At 31.0% G+C, this 20,112-nt stretch overlaps 2 protein-coding genes across 3 annotated transcripts in view; both read right to left on the bottom strand.

The window, feature by feature from the left end:
• LOC106111959 (ras-related protein Rab-32) overlaps positions 1-7,231 on the bottom strand; it is a 19,880-nt gene extending 12,649 nt beyond the window's left edge. The window contains exon 1 of one of the 2 annotated variants that reach the window (XM_013294170.1): positions 6,901-7,231. In XM_013294170.1, coding sequence (XP_013149624.1) covers positions 6,901-7,032 — 132 coding nt within the window. In that variant the 5' untranslated portion in view covers positions 7,033-7,231. Of the gene's footprint in view, positions 1-6,081; positions 6,324-6,900 lie in introns of those variants that run through there. The other variant, XM_013294172.1, reaches the window with a different exon arrangement.
• A 1,808-nt stretch (positions 7,232-9,039) lies between these two features.
• On the bottom strand, positions 9,040-19,668 carry LOC106111911 (mitochondrial folate transporter/carrier). Its single transcript, XM_013294113.1, has 6 exons — positions 19,270-19,668; positions 18,049-18,202; positions 17,499-17,748; positions 14,799-14,912; positions 14,046-14,191; positions 9,040-10,451 (listed from the first exon to the last, which is right to left on the bottom strand). The coding sequence occupies exons 1-6, from the start codon at positions 19,418-19,420 to the stop codon at positions 10,313-10,315; spliced, it is 954 nt and encodes a 317-aa protein (XP_013149567.1). The 5' UTR covers positions 19,421-19,668; the 3' UTR covers positions 9,040-10,312.
• Positions 19,669-20,112: the final 444 nt, after the last annotated feature.

Below are 20,112 nucleotides of genomic sequence, written 5' to 3'. Positions count from 1 at the left end.
CGTCCCGCTCCCGCTGCCGCTCGCGCCGGCCTCGCTCCTGATCGCCCGAGCATGAACCTTGGATAACATTTCGACTAGCCCTGCGCCTATGACATTAAGAAGCCTGTGCAAACGCTTCACTAAGTCATCTCGAATGTAATTCAATCTCGCAATAATTCCTAGCAATAAACGCGTCAGACCAAACAAAACTATAACAGACAATTAATTATGAGTTATTAAAAATAGTATGCTTATTTAACGTTTATCACAAATATTTGTAATACGTGTTAATTTTATATGAATATAATTAACGCAGTTACAGACAGGATAAGGTTATTTATTAATGCATATTAAAGTATTGATTAGTGTATAATCTTAGCTATAACATTGGAAAATATCTTACAAAAGTTCTTTAGGCCAAGGTACCCATACAAAGATAACAACTTCCTTAAAAATGTATACAGATTTAGATTTTTATTTTAATGAAACATTCAAACCGTATATAGAATTATCATTGAAAATAAGTAAATATCATAAGTGTTATATCTGTTCTAATGTATATTGTATTAAATTAAACCTAAATCTATATGACACACTAATGTTTACTATTTTTCAATTTATTAGTTAGTTCTCAAAATTGATACTTTTGTTTGTTGTTTTTATTTTTTTATTTTCTGACGAATATTTTTTCTAATCACATAGTTGAAGTTCAACTCTAGCTTCTTACATCATAGTTGTTTATTTTTATGACTAGTTTCAAATGAATCCATTGATAAAACTTACAGACGAATATAATTGGATTTACGAGCAATTCGACCTAGAAACAAATCTAAGCCGTGTTTAGTAACTTGATCTAGGACTGTCGGCCGAAAAATCTAACTGTCCATCAGCATTGGTCTTCGTCATTGTCAAGTGACCCAATGGCGAGCTGTTGAACCATAATTAGTAAATACGAGCATTTGTAGGGACTCCTTTAAAACGAAAGGGAAGCCCCGCAAGCGAGGCTGCTAGTTTTGATATCGACCGTCATTTTAAATACTGGCTGGAAGAATCACGCTAGTTGATTAGAGTTAATGCCATAAAATAAAAAAAAATCAATCGTAATTTCAAATATGGAATGTTGTAAACCGACATGTTCTCGATGAGATATTTTTTTTTTAAATCATAATTTAATATTTAACATTTTTTCGTTCATCAAAAAGTATCTTATTTTATACTTATTGCGCCCACAGGGAAAACGCGCCTGTCGAGAAGTTGAAGTTATGAACAATGATATTTGCTATAATATAATGTCTTCTACAAGTATTATCACAAGGAATAAATAACCCCTCGTGTACTTTAACCCACACTCACCTGTCGAATCATTTGTGAATGCACCATTTCAAGAGATGTGATAAACAAAATTCTTAAACTAAAAAAAATAACTTATAGTTACTTTACCTGTTAAATGTCGGAAAATTATAAAATTGTAGGTTGTTGTAAATTACTGTTAATTCAGATTTAAGTCAAAGAATTTGATTATTGTATACGATTTATCAAGTTTTAATAAATGGTTGCTAACAATGACAAAGGTGGAATAAGGACGCTTACTTAATAAAAAGTGACGCCAAGAATAATACTATATTTAAAAAAATTATAATAAAACACTTATAAAGGTGTCTGTTTATATTTAAATTTAACTTAAGCGCTTATCTAAGTACCTAAAGAAACGAAACCTTGCTGTACTTACGTGCATGCGATAAAAGGTAACTGGAAAAGGTAGCAATAGATAATTTAAATTATTAAATGTTGCAATAATTGCTAAATAATAAGAGATAATCCTTGATTTGGCTAAATTACTTAAATTAACGGGTTTAACACCGTTAAATATTTTTATCTTAACATTGCAACCGATATGGGATAATTGCATTTAATAATAGTTGGTAATAAGATATTTAGCAGCATTTTGCGGTTAATTTTAAGTTTGTGCAATACTTTGCTAATACGAGTATTTGTTGACATCACATTAATATCGTGAACTTTAATAAGTTTGTAACTAAAATTACTTTTTAATAATACTGTAAAAATAATCGAAACGACGAACCGCTATACAAAATATTACTTAACGGTATTTTTAATATTTTTCTGACACTGTTTAACCTTATCTAATTGTCCATGCTTGTTTTTTTTTTATAATATAAGGTGGCAAACGAGCAAACGGCCACCTGAATCCACCGAAATGGAAAGCGACCGCCGTCCATAAACATCCGCAATTGCAGATGCGTTGCTTACCCTTCATTGACGGAGGAGGAGACGCACATAAAGAGAACATTTCCCCTTCTTATGCATTTCCTCCTCCGTCAAATCCACTTTACCTTCCCATTCTTTCCTCTTAAGACAAGGCTAGAAAGGGTAAGGGACAAAAATTAAGCCTCCGGCACCTTGCTTCGATTGCTTCCACTTCACGGCTGTTTTCTGTGTGGTCGTGGTATTACACCAGGCGTGCCGGCCCATTCGTGCGAAGATGTTAAAGCGGGCTCTACCGCTGCTTGTGTTGTGAATTTTAAGGAAATTTAACGTATGGTAATTACGAATGTTTCGTTTAATGACAATTTACAACTTTGCAATATCCCGAGTTACCTGTTAAAAACGGTGTTTACAATTTTACCGTAAAACAAAACACTCTAATCTTATATACACGTTTGCAATATTGTTTACTATTGGATGTGGTATGCAAAAGTGGCTTATTGGCAACCAATAGCGGATGCAGTCGACAATAAAATCGACCGCCCCCTATAATAAGAATCATTATTAAAGAATTTAACCTTTAGTAAACGATTATTACAAATATTATTATTTTAAAAAATGCACAAATATTTAAACGACTGTGGTTAATTTACTTAATGTGGAAACATAATCTTTTTATATCAAAATGGAAAAATCCTTACAAATGTAATGTCATGGGGTTAACTGAACAGAATTATAATTTTTAATCTACATTTTAAACTTTAGAGGGCACGATTTTGAAGCAAATGGCACGTTTTTATAGGTTATTTAGTAACTTAAAGCTGTTAACTTAGGTACATTAAGTAGATACGATCTACAAGATATGCTCATATCCTCTACATCTTAGATACATAATACTTAGATCCCTCATACACTTGACTGTCTGTTAGATGTTAAACTAGTATGAAATTACTCTATCTATCTGACCAATATTCTAAATGCGAAAGTTTAGATGGATGGATGAATGTTTGTTAGAGTTTGTAGCCTAAACTGCTCAACGGATCTCGATGGAATTTGACATAGATGCAGAGGATAGCCTGAAAGAACACATAGCCTATTTGCTTTGGTTTTGTTTTAATTCCACTCGAACGAAGTCACGGGCGAAAGCTAGTAGGTAATATGTCTATGTCCGACATGTTATTTTAATATTTTTTTTTTAAATTAATTGAAATGTATTTTATTTTTTAGTCTAGTTCTTTTTGCGTAAAATAAAACTAAGTTTTCTTTGTTATATCAAAATTCATGATAAAATGTAATAAAGCAAATAGTTTTATTTAATTTTAATCTAAAAAACAAACGAGAATCTACTAAATCCGTTTAAAAAATATAAAACTACATCGTGAAAAATACTAAACAAATAACTCGTAAATTTCAGATGTCAATTCGAATATTTTGTTTATAAGTAATATATCGCATTACTTATTAAATAAACTACTAAAACTAGATTTTATTTAAAAAATGTCGCTAAACAATCATTAAGTTGAGGTTAGTTTTGGTGGCTCGTTAAAATGTAAATTAATGTTCGAATTATAGATAGGAGAGACAAAAACTCATTTTTTTTAATAGCACAAACCTGTTAGACCTTGGAATGTAGAAATATTTCCAGTTAACTTATTTGGTAAGTGGTTAAAATGCGTCATAGTTATGTGTTAACATTAGTTCTAAAGTTATTACACAATAGTTTGAAATTTAAGTTCCCAATTTCACAAAACAGAAGTAGTAAATTAAAAGGTAAAATATCCCCGATAAAAATCTTTTATGAAAAACCGAAGAGTTACATTCTGTTCTTATAAGTTTATTGAAAGTTTAAATGAATTCTAGGCAGATTATTATCTGCCCAACTTCACAATCAATCACCGACATACTTAGACAAAACTCGAGAACTTGGGCAAAGTTATTTTTTGACCGACTTCCCAAAAGAAGGAGGTACTCAATTCGTCGATATATTTTTTTTATGTGTGTTAAGGCATAACTCCGCCGCTAGTGGAGCGATTTTGATAATTCTTTTTTTATACGAAAGGTAATGCTTGCAGGTGGGTCCCACTTTTTTGTTTGATTTTTGGAGTCTAAGACTACGACGTAGTTAAATAGTTTAGCTCAAAATCGCGACGAAATTTAGGGTCATTTTTGCTTTCTTTGCTTATGTAAATTATATTCGCAAGATTTTATTAGAGTAGTTATTCCAAATATAAAAGAAACTTGCCGCTAAAAATCTACAGGTCTTCCACTATTTAACATTTGATTTTGTTTACAGAAATGGTTGAATTTTAATGAATCAACTATTATAAAAAAATACTAAAAAAGAAACGAAAAGAGATAAAACCAAAAGCTTTATCGTCACTTTCTACATCACAAAATAGGTTTAAGAAAGTTGTGATAATATTTTAAATTTAATATAATTTATTCGTAAGTAAACAATAATTTCCACATTACATCTACAAAAATTAAAACCGGAATCATTAGTAGATACAAAAAAAAATGAAACTAAACAAAGTAAAGAAGAAAACATTTCTTGATAAAATTTCGTTCATATCGATTTCACGGCATAGCAATAAATAACTCAATGGTGACGATTATTTAAGAACTTATGGCACACTTCAGACTAATGTCAAACGTTTATTAATAAATAATAACAACAGGAACTTATAAAAATAATTAAATTACTATATTAAATAAAAATACAAGTTTATATTATCTTGTGGGCATAGGTATGAGAAAAAACTCCTAAGGTGATAAAATGTTGTTTCTTGAATAATAAGTATTATGAATGAAGACATGTAACTAGATGATTTAATAAAAATACTAAGATATGCAATAAATTAAGGCAATATAAACGGGTAAACGCACTTGTATGTACCTACCTATGGTTAAATAAAGGTATCTCTTTAACTATTGCAGACAAACCTACAGTTCTATATGCATACATATATCTATTAAATATAACGACAACGTTACTTCATATTTTAATAAAGCGTAATTTGTATGGTTTAGTTAACTTTCGGCGCCTGCGCATAAAATAATAGCAATATATATACAACAGATCAACCCAAAAACGAAGTAGAATGCATGCTGTTTTCAATAGTATAGTACAATATATGTAACTGAATGCCACAGCGGTCAATTCAATATTCAAATTAAAGTAAACACATTTAATGGCAGTGAATTCATAAAATTAATTTAATATTACAAAAACACGTTATTAAAAAGCGGATGCAGATGTTAATATTTGAACTTAACATTAGTCCAAAAAAGTAGGATATCTGATATGGATGAATCACCCGTTTATTGTCCAATCGAATATTACGTTATATTCGATGAGTAAATATGCATCAGATTAGATTAGGAACAAGCGTCGGAAATGGCCACCGAAAACAAACTATTTATCGACAAAAAAACACGTTACTAGAGCTCATAACCTTTGAATGTATATATATTTTTAAAAAGATTAACACAACTATGAATCATCATCTTTCTCCTTATCCTACTCCCGTAGGGTCGGCGCAACAGATTTTTGTCCTCCACATAACTCTATCATACGTCATCTGTCATCATTAACACAATTAAGAATGTAAACATAAAAATTATAGGTTTAGGACCATAATCAGGAAACTCGTTCATGAAATTACCAGACAGCATAGAATTGAATATTCTCATATCGATGCAATAGTTTCAATCTCTTTTTGCAGCAGCAAAAAGGCAGAAATTAAAGTGCACGGCACGACTCAAGACAAAACTCGTCAGTCTAAATATTGGTTCAAAACGTAGAAATTGATGACCTATGCCTCAGTCACAATATAGGAACATATTGTTGATACTAGAATGTATCAATTCACTTACATGAAATAACCCGTTTCTCTGGACTTCCATTGTTTACACAAATCACCGCATAAAATGTCATATGTATGTTGACGCAACTCACAGCATTATTATTTAAAAAAGATATAATTCAACGTCAATAGACTATCGATATTCACAATAAATTATACTTTAACGTAATGATAATTGTTACTTTGTGACCAAAACATATAAACAACTAATTTGCTTCCGTGAACATGTCGACGATTCCTTCTTTAAAACGTAAATAGGTGTTCACTTGGTCGAGTATTTTGATACACTATCTACATATAGATGTATTATCAAATATTATCAGCGCACTAACTTACGTTCGACATTATCCAATTGACACTCAAAAATTATAACTATTTACATTACATTATAATGTTTAGCGAAAATGCGTTAAGTCTAATTATAAACAGTATTTACTAAATATATTTTCAAAACGGATTTTATTATAAACGAAATTTAAAAAATGTTGATGTCTGCTCACAAGGCTAAAAGCATTTAATACTATTTACACTATTTATATAAAAAATTGATAATACATTTAAATATAGTTATATTGCGTCGGAGCAATGATATAAAGGTCGCGGGTTCGAACCCGCCATTATTTCTGCGTACAAACAAATCCAGTTTACGGTATATGCATTTGTATTACTTCATAGTGTCTCCCTTTGCTTTAGATTTGGTGTAGGTACCTTGTACTTGTAGTCAGCTCATATTTGTTCAAAGACTTCGGGCTAGGTCGTAGTCAACCACACTTGCTTGCGCTTTGGTACTCGATATCTATTAAATTTTTTTAATGATTAAAATACAAACCTGCAAGATTAGCTTTCCATTCCGTGTCACTGATGTCGTAGAGTTGAGTTTCTGTTTAGTTTTAGATTCGACCAGTCTCTCCTGTTGCAACAACTGTTCGTGTACCGAATGTTTGTTCAGTTGCTTAATCATTGTTAACAAATATATCGATCAATTCTCAAAACGATACACCGCTTCTAAATTATCGCAACACTTTACCAACATCACAATATAATTTAAACATTAAATCAAGAGTTGAATGAGATGATTTGAAACTTAAATTTTCCAAGATGGCGACACTATGAATATTGTCTGAATTATACGAAACAATTGACTGTGTACAAGACTATTCTTATCAACGGAACAAAGTAAAATGAAGTGAACATATTTGCCCTCTCAGTGATAATGAAGACTATTAATAAATATCTTCGGAGAATAAATTTTCAATCCCGATCGTTCACCGTCAAGAGGTCGTGCGTATGATTTATTGCGACTTAATTGTTTCATTTGAAATAAAATAAACTATTTATTATCTCATTAATATGAAAACATCAAACAAATATAACAACACTTAGATTATCTTTGTATGGTACAGAGAAGATTTCATACAATTTTATTACCTACTATAGTTTAGCAAAGTCGTTTGATGCTCCATAAGGCAGTCATTCTGATTGGTATTGTAAAATTACTTTGTACCTTTTTGGCGTCTTGTTTAGAAGAAATCTTTCAATACATCTATCTTATTTCTAGTGCATAATACCATCAACTGATACAAAGATATTTATGAAGCCATCTTTGCTGTGTTTTTTGCATCTGGATCAGAAAAAAATCTAAATGAAGAAATGTAAGTGTTGAATGCCAAAGCAATGTTTTGTGTTACGTAAACGAATTTAAAAAAAATATATTTACAGAATTACTCGGAATCAGAATTCAAATTACGGACACTTTCGTGGAAGTAAACCAAAAGTACGTGACATAAATGTTCGAAAAACGATTGCAAGATATTTTTGTCCGAATCGGCTAACAGTATCTTATTTGGTTTGTGCAACGTACAATATAGATTAATAAATATAATAGAGATTAAATGTTGGTTTCTACTGGTGAAAATCCAACAGGAAAATTACCCCATTACGCGATTTTCCTGCAAATGTAAGTCGCTTGAGTTTCCCATCTTAGATGTATCCTAAAATTAGTAAAAAATATATATGGTTACCTAATCTATCGTAATCCTATCCACCTTAGTAACTACAGGTTTATATATTGCAAGTACGTATATCAAAAGAGATGATATTGCTTTGACGTATTACTAAACTTTATTTTTTTAAGTGCTTGTATATTTGATAATTTTCGTATGGCACTACAATACGGTAGTTGCTATTTCCTACCAAATTAAATGCTAATAACCTGTAGGTTATCTCTGACGAACTTGATAACTCATTTACATGTAAACATAAATACAATGTAAGGAGGATTTAGTAAACCAACAACAATAATTATGTTTATTGTAAGTTTTAACAAATAACAGTGTATTTCCTATCTAAAGTCGAACTTATTTAAAAAATATAAAACAGATTTTTCTTTCAGAATATCTCACAAAGGTAAAAACTCTTCAATACGCCTTTCATTCTGTATACAAACGTATGAAAGAAACTCATTAACAGCTGACAGCGCCATCTACAAACACAATTTACAAACAGTTGCTATTAAAAATGACTTACCATGTTTAAATTTCGAACGAGTTTCAAATCACAACTTTGAAATCTGTTGAAAATCCTTCGATAAAAGTGGCCAGTTTCCGTCCTTGTGACGTCGACATCTCTCAGTTTCCCGCGCTGCGACTGCCGCGATGCGCGCCACAGAACACATTTTGAGCGCAATAGATAACGCAAGTCTTCACTGTTTTACGACAATATTGCCATCTCTTTCGTTCTATTTGAGAAAAACAGCGATAACGATAATCGCATACAGGTGTAAAAGAAAGGTGAATTTTCCAACATTAGTATGTATAAGTCTGCGTGTATGCAGATTTACGACAAACTCTTCGGTATCTAGACCGATTACATATCGCGTAATATTTTTTTTATCTAATGCAAAGATAAAATCTTTTATTCTGGGACGTGACAAACCTCCGATGAATTACGAATAAAAGAAAACGATAGCGACGTTTTTAAGCAATTTAATAAAACAAAAATGGCATTACCTTAAATCATATTTCAACAACCCAAAAGCATTTAGCAAAACCTTAATTTACGGTAACTAACTAGAACTTCATCTACATTCAAAATTAAAATTACGTTCAACAGAAACTTTTGTTATAGGCCATTTTCTAATTTTGACCATGACAAAGCTGGATGAAGATATACATTTTGAGGGTAATTATTTATTAACTAAATAAGGAACATGCTTTAACACAGCCTAAAAAACTAAATTAAAATAATAATTAACTTACAATAGTCTAATAATTTGAAATATGTGCGATTAACCCCAAAAACATAATTCCACTGTACATAACATTGGTTTTTGTGTTTAAATAATTATATTCAACACAATACACGTCACGTCATTTGAACAAAATCCTTAAATGATAATTACTAAAAAAAATCTTAGATTAACACTTTGGTTTTACCAGTAAATGTTTTCAAGAGTATATATTGTCAGAAATAACACAAAATAATTATATTTAATAAAATCGAATAAGAATAGCATCCCAAGCAGCTTTTCGCATTTCAATAGAAAATTTGTACTTCATAGTGATTTAAAAACTTCAATTAAAGGCACTATTACAATTAAAAAAGTAAATTGAAAAACAAATGCGACATTAAAATAAATCTTCACTAATCATAGGCCAAATTAACTGAGTTTAATATAAAAAACTTGCCTGTCAATGAATACTTAGAAATAGAGCTGAATTATTTATTTAATCTAATGATTTTTCTTTTCAAACTAGTGAAAGATAAGAGGCATATATGATGCCCAGTTCATAGGCGTCACCTATAATCATCGATTGGCGACGCACAGTTGAAGGTTGGCGACGCGCGGTTGAAGGTTGGCGACGCACGGTTGAAGAGTGCAGCTTAGAAGCAATATAAATCTTAAAATTGCAATAATAATTATATTATAATGTTTACCTAACAGTAAGAGAACTTAAAACATAAATAAAAGTTTATATACCAATCGAATTGACATTTTATTACTAAATAGATAGAATAAATGGATTCAAAGGGTACGTATAATCGGACAAAGTTATCTGACCCGGTGAGGGGCGATATAGCGTTTAGTATGTGAAAACATGTAAAACCTACTCTATTTATACTATTTTCAAAGAGCCTCCTACGGGACGACACGATCTTGTGATATTTGACATTGACGGGGTCCCTGATCTAAAAAAAATATGCGCACCGGGTCAGATAACTTAGTCTATTTATATTGAAAATTATAGTTTAAGTTGTTGTCCCCTTCGCAACATGTAGTGCGATACATTTTCATATGTGAGGAATGTGATCATGGTCGCAGGCACGACGCGCACGAGGTTCGGTTGCAGACCCTTGTAGAAACCCCTCCAGCCCTCATGCCTGCAACCAATGCGGCTGTTCTTTATAATAACCAAATATAATTCACTAAAAAAATCAATTACTTACCGATATATTGATTTTAAAGCACATACAATATTTTTGTTACCTACCTTTCCATTATTACTAATGTAGTTTTATTCGTTTTTATTATCAAGAGGATTTAAAGGAAAATGTTAATATATTTAAGCCTCTTTATACAGAGAAACGAAAATATGCAATTTTAGCCTCAAAATGGCTTATGCAATACAATGTCATATGTAACGTACCTTGTACGAACATCTGAGATTATATAACATAAGTTGCTTTAAGAATAAAATCGCAGATTTGCGTAACCTTGTGTACAAGGAGCCTAAGGGTTAACATTTAATATCGTATCATAAAATAAAACCATCTCCATTATCAATTTGCTATCTTTTATTGATTACACAAATTGAATAGGTGATTGGAAACAGTTAAACTAATACATTATATAAAAATATATACGTCTCAAAGTTTGTGGCCAGCCACGGAACAACACGCAACAGTGCAAAGAAAAATATACGCATTTATGCAAATTAAATAATATGGAAGATATATGAAAAATACCTATCAAAATTCTATACTCATATATCTAAACACATCGACATTAAAAGTATATGTTTTGTATGATTTGGTTTATTTACGTTTATGTAGAACACGTGAAATTGGAATAATTAATTTGACAAGCTGTTGAATATATTTTTTAAACTTACCACTAAATTGAAATAAAAAATAGTTTGTTTAAATATCACATACTATTAATAATCCAAAATAATAAAAAGGCAAATTTTATAATATTTAATAGTCGACAAATAAAATGTAATTTGAATAATAATTAAACAAGTGTGTGAATGATAGACATTTGTTTTCATAAGTTTATTTTCAGTGGTTACATTTAGATGAAGTAGGCACTTATTTTTTTTATGAAGAAAAAACAAAGCTTTTTCTTATAGGCAAAAATTCAAAATACAAAGGTGTTTTGTTACAGATAGAAGGAAAAATATGATTAAGTCATTTTTAACGAAACTTTTTTCACAAGTCGCAAAACGAATATATTTTTCTCTGAACCGACACAAGTCAAAAAGGATTTTCGAGACACAAAAATAATGCAAATTTAGTTTTAAACATCGCATTATTTTTGGTTCATTTTATAACTTCACACATATCAATTAATAACATAACCAAGGTATTTACAATCAAATACAATAGAAAGTATAATTTTAATACCTTTGTTTTTAATAAATAATATTCATATGTGTAAAGTTTATGTTCAATAAATACTTATTTTATATTGATTTAATATTACAACCCACTTGTGTGGCTAATATTTGAAATAAAACTGAAATGTTATTGTAAAATGAAATTTTAACAAACACCAATGGTCAATGGTGGGTACACAAATACGATAAGCGTCTAAGACAGAATAGCTTCAAACTTGCGTATTAGTAATAATTTACTATTAAAATGTAATTTCACTATTAGTTAATTTAAGAGAGGAAACAAGTTGAAACGAATCCATCTTATATTTTATTTCAACTGAAAACCTAAAATTTGTAAACCAACATTGCGATATCAAACCTCTCAGAATATCTCCACTTACACTTATTTCACAAGTAATAATATTAATATTAACAGTGGAAGTGCCCGCTTTAACATCTTAGCACGAATAGGCCGGCACGCCCCCAGTAATACCACGACCACACAGAAGACAGGCGTAAAATGGAAACAATTCCGTGTTTCGTCTAATGAGTGTGGTACCGGAGGCCTAATTTAATTCCCTCTCTCTTTACCACCTTTTTCTTATAAGGAGAGGTTGGAAAGAGGAAGTGGATTTGACAGTAAAGGAGATGCATAGGAGGGGGAAATATCCTCTTTATGTGCGTCTCCTTCTCCGTCGGATAAGGGTAGGCAACGCATCTGCAATTGCGGATGTCTATGGGCAGCGGTCGCTTCGCCATTTTGGCGTTTTCAGGTGGCCGCTTGCTCGTTTGCCACCTTATGTGATAAAAAAAAAATATTTCCGAAACAAATATGTAATAAATATATTAAAGGCAGCTTTTTAACTGCTCGTTTGTTTACAAGGTTTAGGTGTTGAGTTGAAACAAATTATACATAGAGTCTATCGTCGTCTCACCACACATGTAACGTTATACGAAAGAAACGTGTCTTTTAAGGAGATTGGAAGTCATTTAATATAATCTAAGTACTATTATCACAAAAATTTAAATTACAACTAAATTGTGCTACGTGCAATTCACTAATTTGGTGTTGTGTTGCACGAATTTGACGCAATCGCGATCTGATGGGAAATACACACGAGATTACGGCTCTGGCGGGCATTAGTTAATACACGAACAACACAACATATGTCGTGAGACAGGTTATAAATAATCACAATTATATGATCACATACAATATTTTTTTTGCAAAAAAATTAACAATTTGAATTCTTCACTTTATGTCGTTATTTTAAAAAAATATTTACAAAAATAACCTGTCGAAATCCCGTACTTTAAACAAGTCTAAAAAAAAATATTCCTTAAATAACATGTCGTCAAATTTTAGTCATATAATAAACATTTAAAAAAAAGTACGTTCACAAAATGCAATTATTAATTAAATTATGAAAAAAAATCAAAAATCCTGCTTAATTACTAATCTTACCTTTAAAAAACACTCCATATACAAAAACGACACCAAAAAGAACCCTGTTGGTGAACAGCTGTCAATTTAATGGTCATAGACAATGATTTAAATACACAGATAAAACTATTATTCTATTTTAAAATTCGTGAAACACTCAAAACATATTTTTGTCTCACTGCATATTACAAATAAAATCACAAAGGTGTTAATTAAAAAAAAGGTGTGACTTTTTTTCTATATTTTAGGAGGTTATAAGTTTAAAAACAAAACCATGTTAGTTAATTTTGAATTTAATGTTTCTACAACATAAAATTTACAGCCTCAATGGCTTATGTTTCTCCATTTGATAATAATTATGACGAGTTTTCTGAACAATAAATTATTGTGATGTTCTCAATGTGATTATAACATACATTTTTCTATTTTTATTTATTTTACATCTTTGAATATTTTTAATGATGCAATAATAAAAAAATTTGAACCATTTTTACTGTTTAATATTTTTATCGCAAGTTTCAGGTTATTATTCAATTTTTTTATTTAATCTGTGGTGTATTTACATAATTTTTACTATTTTTTTTCTTCTATGTTATCATCCTGCATACTTTGTCATTTTTACTCTTCTTAAGCAGATAATTTTATACACTTCTTTGTTTCAAACGAATTCTGAAAAGCCTCGGCCAACTTTATTTTGACAAGAACAATGTCTTAAGAATATACATAAAGTCTTTGGTCACACATTAGCAATCGTAACAAAAAAATAAACAATATCGATATATTTAAACTAGTGCACGTTTCCCATCAGATAATCGATCGATTCAATCGTTATTAGTGAATTTCTCCCAAATGAGCATAACTAGGCATATATTGGGCGTTACATGTAGGAGATACGGCGTGAGGCCCTTGTAGAAGCCGCGGACGCGTTCGTACCTCCAGGTGTCGGTGACGCAGTGCCAGGCGCCGCGGTAGCTGCGGTGCTGGTCCTGCAGCCGCGCGCGCACCACCTGGTACGGGTACGTCGCGCCCGCCGCCAGCAGCTTCGACACCGCCGCGAACGACAGGTACTCCAGCGACGTCTGCAACCGCCCGCACGCCTTACACCCGCCCTACACCCGCCCTACACCCGCCCTACCCTCCTACACCTACACCTAACTACCTCCCTAGATACCCACTTGTACCTCACTAGCGCTATAAATGCGAAACCTAAACTATTGAACAGATCTTGATGAAATTTGGCACTAATGTATAAATGTCTGGAAGAACACATAGGCCACTTACAATTTTTTTTAATTCTCCGCAAACAGAATCGTGGTCAAAAAAAACTACTAGCCCCTTTAATTAACAGCTTGCCCCCTCATTTAACTATCCCCTTTTCCTAGACCATCGCCTAGAAACGCCCATGCAATCAAGATTGGTAAAATTTGCAGCACCTCGTACTAACCTAACATCATCTACCTAACAACAGTATCAAATTGAAATTTCGATATTATACCATACTGTATAAAGTTTGCAAAAACTTGAGACCATTTTATAAAACAAAAAATAAAAAAAAACACGATTTAGCGAGATTAAATGGCACAGTATTTCTGAAATATCATGTCTCACATGAACATTACATTTAACTAAAAAAAAGAGATGCAAATGTTACATTCCGAGAGAGTCGTAATAAAAAGTTGGACATACCAATTTAATGTCAATGGGCAGGTTCCTGTACTCGTTGTATCGATTCTTCATTTCTTCGTACGTCATGAACTGCAGCGCGCCGTGCGACACGCCGAACATGCCCGGCACGAAACCCTGCAAGTTTTATTATACACATTTATATAGTATAGACAAAATAAAAAAAACTTAGTATGTAGCCTATATGATCTACCAGACTATGTTCTACATCTAAGCCAAATTAGCAATTTAGACTACAAACTTTAATATCAATGTTTTTTTTTAAATCAGTAGATTTTTGTTAATTCCTTAATATTTCCTTTAACCATTCCAACTCAGCTCTAGGCTTGTGCTAGGATATGTTTCACTACGATAGTCGAATGGCGGAATTCGAAACCTCGATCGAAAGATCGGTAGTCCGTACCCCAAACCATTAGGCTATTGGCGCTTTGAATTCAATACTTTTTGTACTCAGAGACTTCAATTTTATTATAATAATTTTTAATGTCTGATCTTAACTTACAGACAACAAATAATGAGGCTAAAAACTTATTACTATTAGACAACTTATTTAATTGATACTGTCGCTTTAAACTCAGAGCAACACTTCTCGCCAGACTCTGGATGCGCGCCAATCTATTCATACTTCTAGTGACATTGACAGCTGTCAGGTAGGGACGTGACGTTTATGCCGATAATCTAGAGTTGCGCCAATTCTATAGCACGGTACTAATTTTATTCCTAACATTACTTACTAGAAAAATTATTTAGAAATATAATGTTTAATATAACCAATGAAATATAAAATCAAGGACATAAATCTAGTGACAGATAAGATAAAATAAAGTTAACAAAATCTATTTCTTTTTCTAATCATTTACCTTTTACTAAGACTTAGCGAGTTTAGTGTTAGCCTGAATGGTAAATGTAGAATATAGTAAGGGTAATGAAGAGTAAATGAATTTACTTAGTAGATAATTTATTATTAAGTAAACATTTGTCAACATTCACTTTATAATAATTAAGTTGAAGAATAAATTGCTTTACTTAATTTATTTATCAAGAAATGTTGGTGGAACTAATTAAGGAGTTATTTTGAAATTGTAACATTCAGTAATTTTATTAATTGGCGGAAATGAGCTCAGCCAAGTTATTTATGGGCTTCTTTCTTTTAAGCAATCCTAGAATTGTATTATATTGAATAATAATATTTTGAATACAAATTTGTATAACATAATTACTAGCTTTCATTACTGTTCAAGTGATAAGGTTTACTGGTGGTATTATACATCTCTAATTTTTATAACTGGCTCTAAGTTATTATAAAACAGTGACATGGCGTTAAAATTAAAAAATACGATGATGATGATAAAAATCTTTACAGTGTATGGATAAAAATCATCTTTGCAAAGAATCATAATTAAATGTAAAAATGTACTGTGAATTGTTGCTTCAATTTCAGCTTTTTGACTATTTTTGACGTATTCTGTATTCTTGAAGGTTGTTAGTCTGTGCTATAAATCAGTACCATTTGTCATAATTTGAAATAACGATATAAGCTTTGTAATTGTGACCCTAAACATTATTTTAAAATATTTATGTCATGGTTTTAAAATGTCGTAATTGTGCTTGTTATGTTAAGAATCGGATAGTAGTCGGATGTCAAAATAAGGGTGTTGCATTAGCTCGACGATACGACGGCCATATTGGTAAGGTAATCTGTGCAAATTGGAAGAAAACATAAGAGGTAATGAATTATTAAAGCATAACATGGCTGTGACGCCCATAGAATGATCTTATTCTTTGCAACGGTTTATTTGTAAAATATCTTATAGCTCTTAAAGAATTCGCAATATTATGATATTTGAAATTTATGTTATGAAACCTGTACCAATATGAAATATTCCTCCATATTTATGTTATACAAAAATAACACGTATTCTTATACATTATTGGCCACTTGTATTGAAAAAAAATCTAAACAAAAAGACTGGTACTAAATAATTTTCTTGCATCTCGATTTAGTTAATAACCTATCAAAGATTAAAAACTACAAGATATTCTTTTACTTTTCTAGTTAATTTCGTTCCATGTAATGCACAATTTAAACACAAAAACCAACTATCTAGTACGAATTACTATGATATTTACATATAACAAATCAAGAATTGTTCACTATAAGATTGACGCAATAAAGACAGCCCAAGGGCATTTTGCGTATTTTTATTCAATCGCTCATCTTTATCAACGTTATATTTACGAAAACCGAGACTGCTCGTAATCACAGCTTAAGATAAAAAAAATAACTTTATGCAATTCAATATTAGTATGTTTGTCCCATACATAACATACCAAAAAAGAATCGTGTATAGTTCGCGCCTAAAAAATCCATAACTATACAGTATGTGCAAAATTTCAAAATCAACCTTCATTTTTTAAATTAGTTTAATTTATTCAGCGTAATAGCTTGACAATGAGTTAGTTAATGGTCGCTGAAAACATGTTAAACATTTATGATCATATTGAAAGATGTAATAAAAACAGCTACAGTTTACATTGCCAATAAGCTGTACATGTTTATTTGTTTACTACTTATGGATACTTAAAATAGACAACCTTACCTAGATACTTATAAAATTAAATAAAAAACAACTTTATTGAGACAGAATAGTGCTTATCCAAGAGAGATTAACATTACATATAAAAATTTAAAATATAACTCACCCTGTATAGCCCTCTGATGCCTTCGGTTCTGTATATTTTGGTGAGGCCATCAACCATGCCCTTGTATCTCTTGTTATCTGCTAGATGTTCGTCGCTGTACTGCAAGCAGAGACGCGTCTTCACCACCCAGATGGGGTTGGTCATGATGAGAGACAGCACCCCTGCTTCAGCTGCTGCCAACATATGCAGCCCTGGGCCCAGTGGCGTCCGCGCATTGCCACCTTGTATCCATGTTTTTATTGCATTGTAACTTTTAACAAACAAAAACATTTAAATACACTATTTTGGATTCCTGATATTAAAAGTAAAACATTAAACATAATGGTATTAAAATATAGATAAAAACAAATTAAAAAAACCCAAAGATTTCATTAATCATATGGAATAATTTTATACAGTTGTATAAAACATCAACATAAGACTGGCTTGAAATAATGTTTGCATTCATTGTAATAATAAAGAGACATAAAATTAAAACAATTAAATTAAAGATGATTAAATCTGTACATTTTTCAAAAACAAAACCTATAATAAGAGAATAGATACTTACAATAAGAAATAAAAGCCCCAAGCAGATCCTGAGCCCCAGACGTTGGGGGTAACACCGCGGTACAACCCTTTCACACCTTCTTTTTTAACTATTGTAACAAAAGCACTGCCGAGGCCATCATATCTTGGTACTGTAGCGGTCCTGCCGTCATTCACTGTAAACATTTTACACAATAAATAATTAATGTAATTCTATCCATAATTTAAAAAAAAAACCCAGCTAACATTTAATGTTCACAACCGACTTACTTACTTAATAAGCAACAAGTAGTAGTAGTAAGTCATTTACAAGTAGCAATAGACTTTGTACACTAATTGTTCATACTATAAAAGTATCAATTTTTTCTCCAATTTGGTTAATTTGATGTTAATAACATGAGTATTTATTATAGATGATAAATTAGTTTATTAGTACAAATACGTAAATTTAATTAAAGGCGAATTCAATTTGGTCGAACATCCAACATGAAAATTACGAACTGGAAATTGAATGGAAAAATTGTAGATGCAATACCAGAATTCAAACCATAAGACAATAGGGACATCAATAATCAAATTGCTTCAACATGCGGCAAACAATGACTGTTTTCAGAACAATGAATAATGCATTCATTAAGAACACATCTTCATTCATTGATTACTTCCTTAATTGACATGAGTATGCTTTCTCTGTGTTGTTCATATTTTAATAAATAAGGTATTATATTCAATTGAAATGAAATATTTTGGCATCATTAGATTTATACTATTAAAGATATAATAGACAATTTATTACAATTAAATGGTTTCTCTTTTTTTTTTTAATTCTTTCAAAGTTATACTTCTTTGAATAGCAAATTATGTATTTTTATTTGCAAAAAACCTTTATCTCTCTTGATTATAAAACAAAAGGTAAAGAGAAATGTAAAATGTTAAGAATTATATATATTTTGTAAAATATATATCCATGGTAACTGATATTCATAAAATAATGTTTGGTGTAAATAGTACTGTTTGCAACAAATATGCTACGAGCTTTGTTTATTATTGCATCAGGAACTCGTGATAAACTGCGGCTTCACTTTCACTAGATGCAGATCAAGTTCAGGGTCAAAAGATAACCAAAAAATATTTAAAAGATACAATTTAACACATTTCAACAATGTATCACTATTTATTTAAATATAACAATGCTTGGCTGTCGTTTCAACGATTTGGAACTGCCAAAAATACAAATACGCACCTGCAAATCTGATTTTGATAAGGTCCAAAGGGTGCAGAATTAAAGTAGAGGTGACACCACCCGATATTCCAGCTACCAGGTGTTCGTATTTAATATGACTGAAGAGTGCGAGCTTAGAAGACGACGAATTAGGATTCTTCATTGTAGTCATGATGATTAAAATAAATCACAGTTGAAACATTTTGTAAGGACCTTAGGGACACCTATACTCGCCGCGCTATATCACTAAGACAACTGATAAATTTCACTAAAAAACAATCACCACTAAACATCATTGCTTTCGTAATATACCAACAAAGTATAAAATGTGTGAACAGGATGATTTCCACATGATTTCTTTCATGTAATTTTCGTCGTATTGTTGGGCGTTCCGTTTTACGTTAATTTTATGGTTTACCGAAAAAACGTTTACTTTTAACATCTGTTTTTTTATCAATATAATTGTTCAGAGAAAGCTGTTTATTGTGATAAAAAAGACTAATTGCTTCATGGTTAATTAAATTACATGTTTAAAAAAATAACATAGCAGTACGTTAAAATGTCTTTTGCTAGAAAAAAAATTGTCATAGTGTTAACAGTTTAGAAAAATTCGCAGGTTTTGTTAGATTTTTATTGTATTTGCTATTTGTTGCGGATAATTTTTTTAGCGATACTTTGAAAATAATTTCATAGCAATACTTTGAAAATAATTACTTGGCTTCTTATGAAGCTAACAATTTATATGAAGCGAATCCAGCATGTTTTCGTTTTATTGTGTCAATAAAACATTCTACAATAGATTTTAAAAACAATAAATGCATGGTTTAATCTTCATTTAAAATATGTGATTTTTTTACTTTTTCC

Source organism: Papilio polytes, unplaced genomic scaffold (genome assembly GCF_000836215.1).
Source record: "Papilio polytes unplaced genomic scaffold, Ppol_1.0 DF824146.1, whole genome shotgun sequence".
Lineage (NCBI taxonomy): Eukaryota > Metazoa > Arthropoda > Insecta > Lepidoptera > Papilionidae > Papilio > Papilio polytes.
This window is presented reverse-complemented; position numbering and strand designations above follow the sequence as displayed.

Coding starts and splice junctions, on each gene's coding strand:
- LOC106111911 (XM_013294113.1), bottom strand. CDS start 19,420: ATGACTACAATGAAGAATCCTAATTCGTCGTCTTCTAAGCTCGCACTC. Junction 18,203..19,269: donor TATCAAAATCAGATTTGCAG/GTGCGTATTTGT, acceptor AAATGTTTACAG/TGAATGACGGCAGGACCGCT. Junction 10,452..14,045: donor TGCGTCACCGACACCTGGAG/GTACGAACGCGT, acceptor CATTGGTTGCAG/GCATGAGGGCTGGAGGGGTT.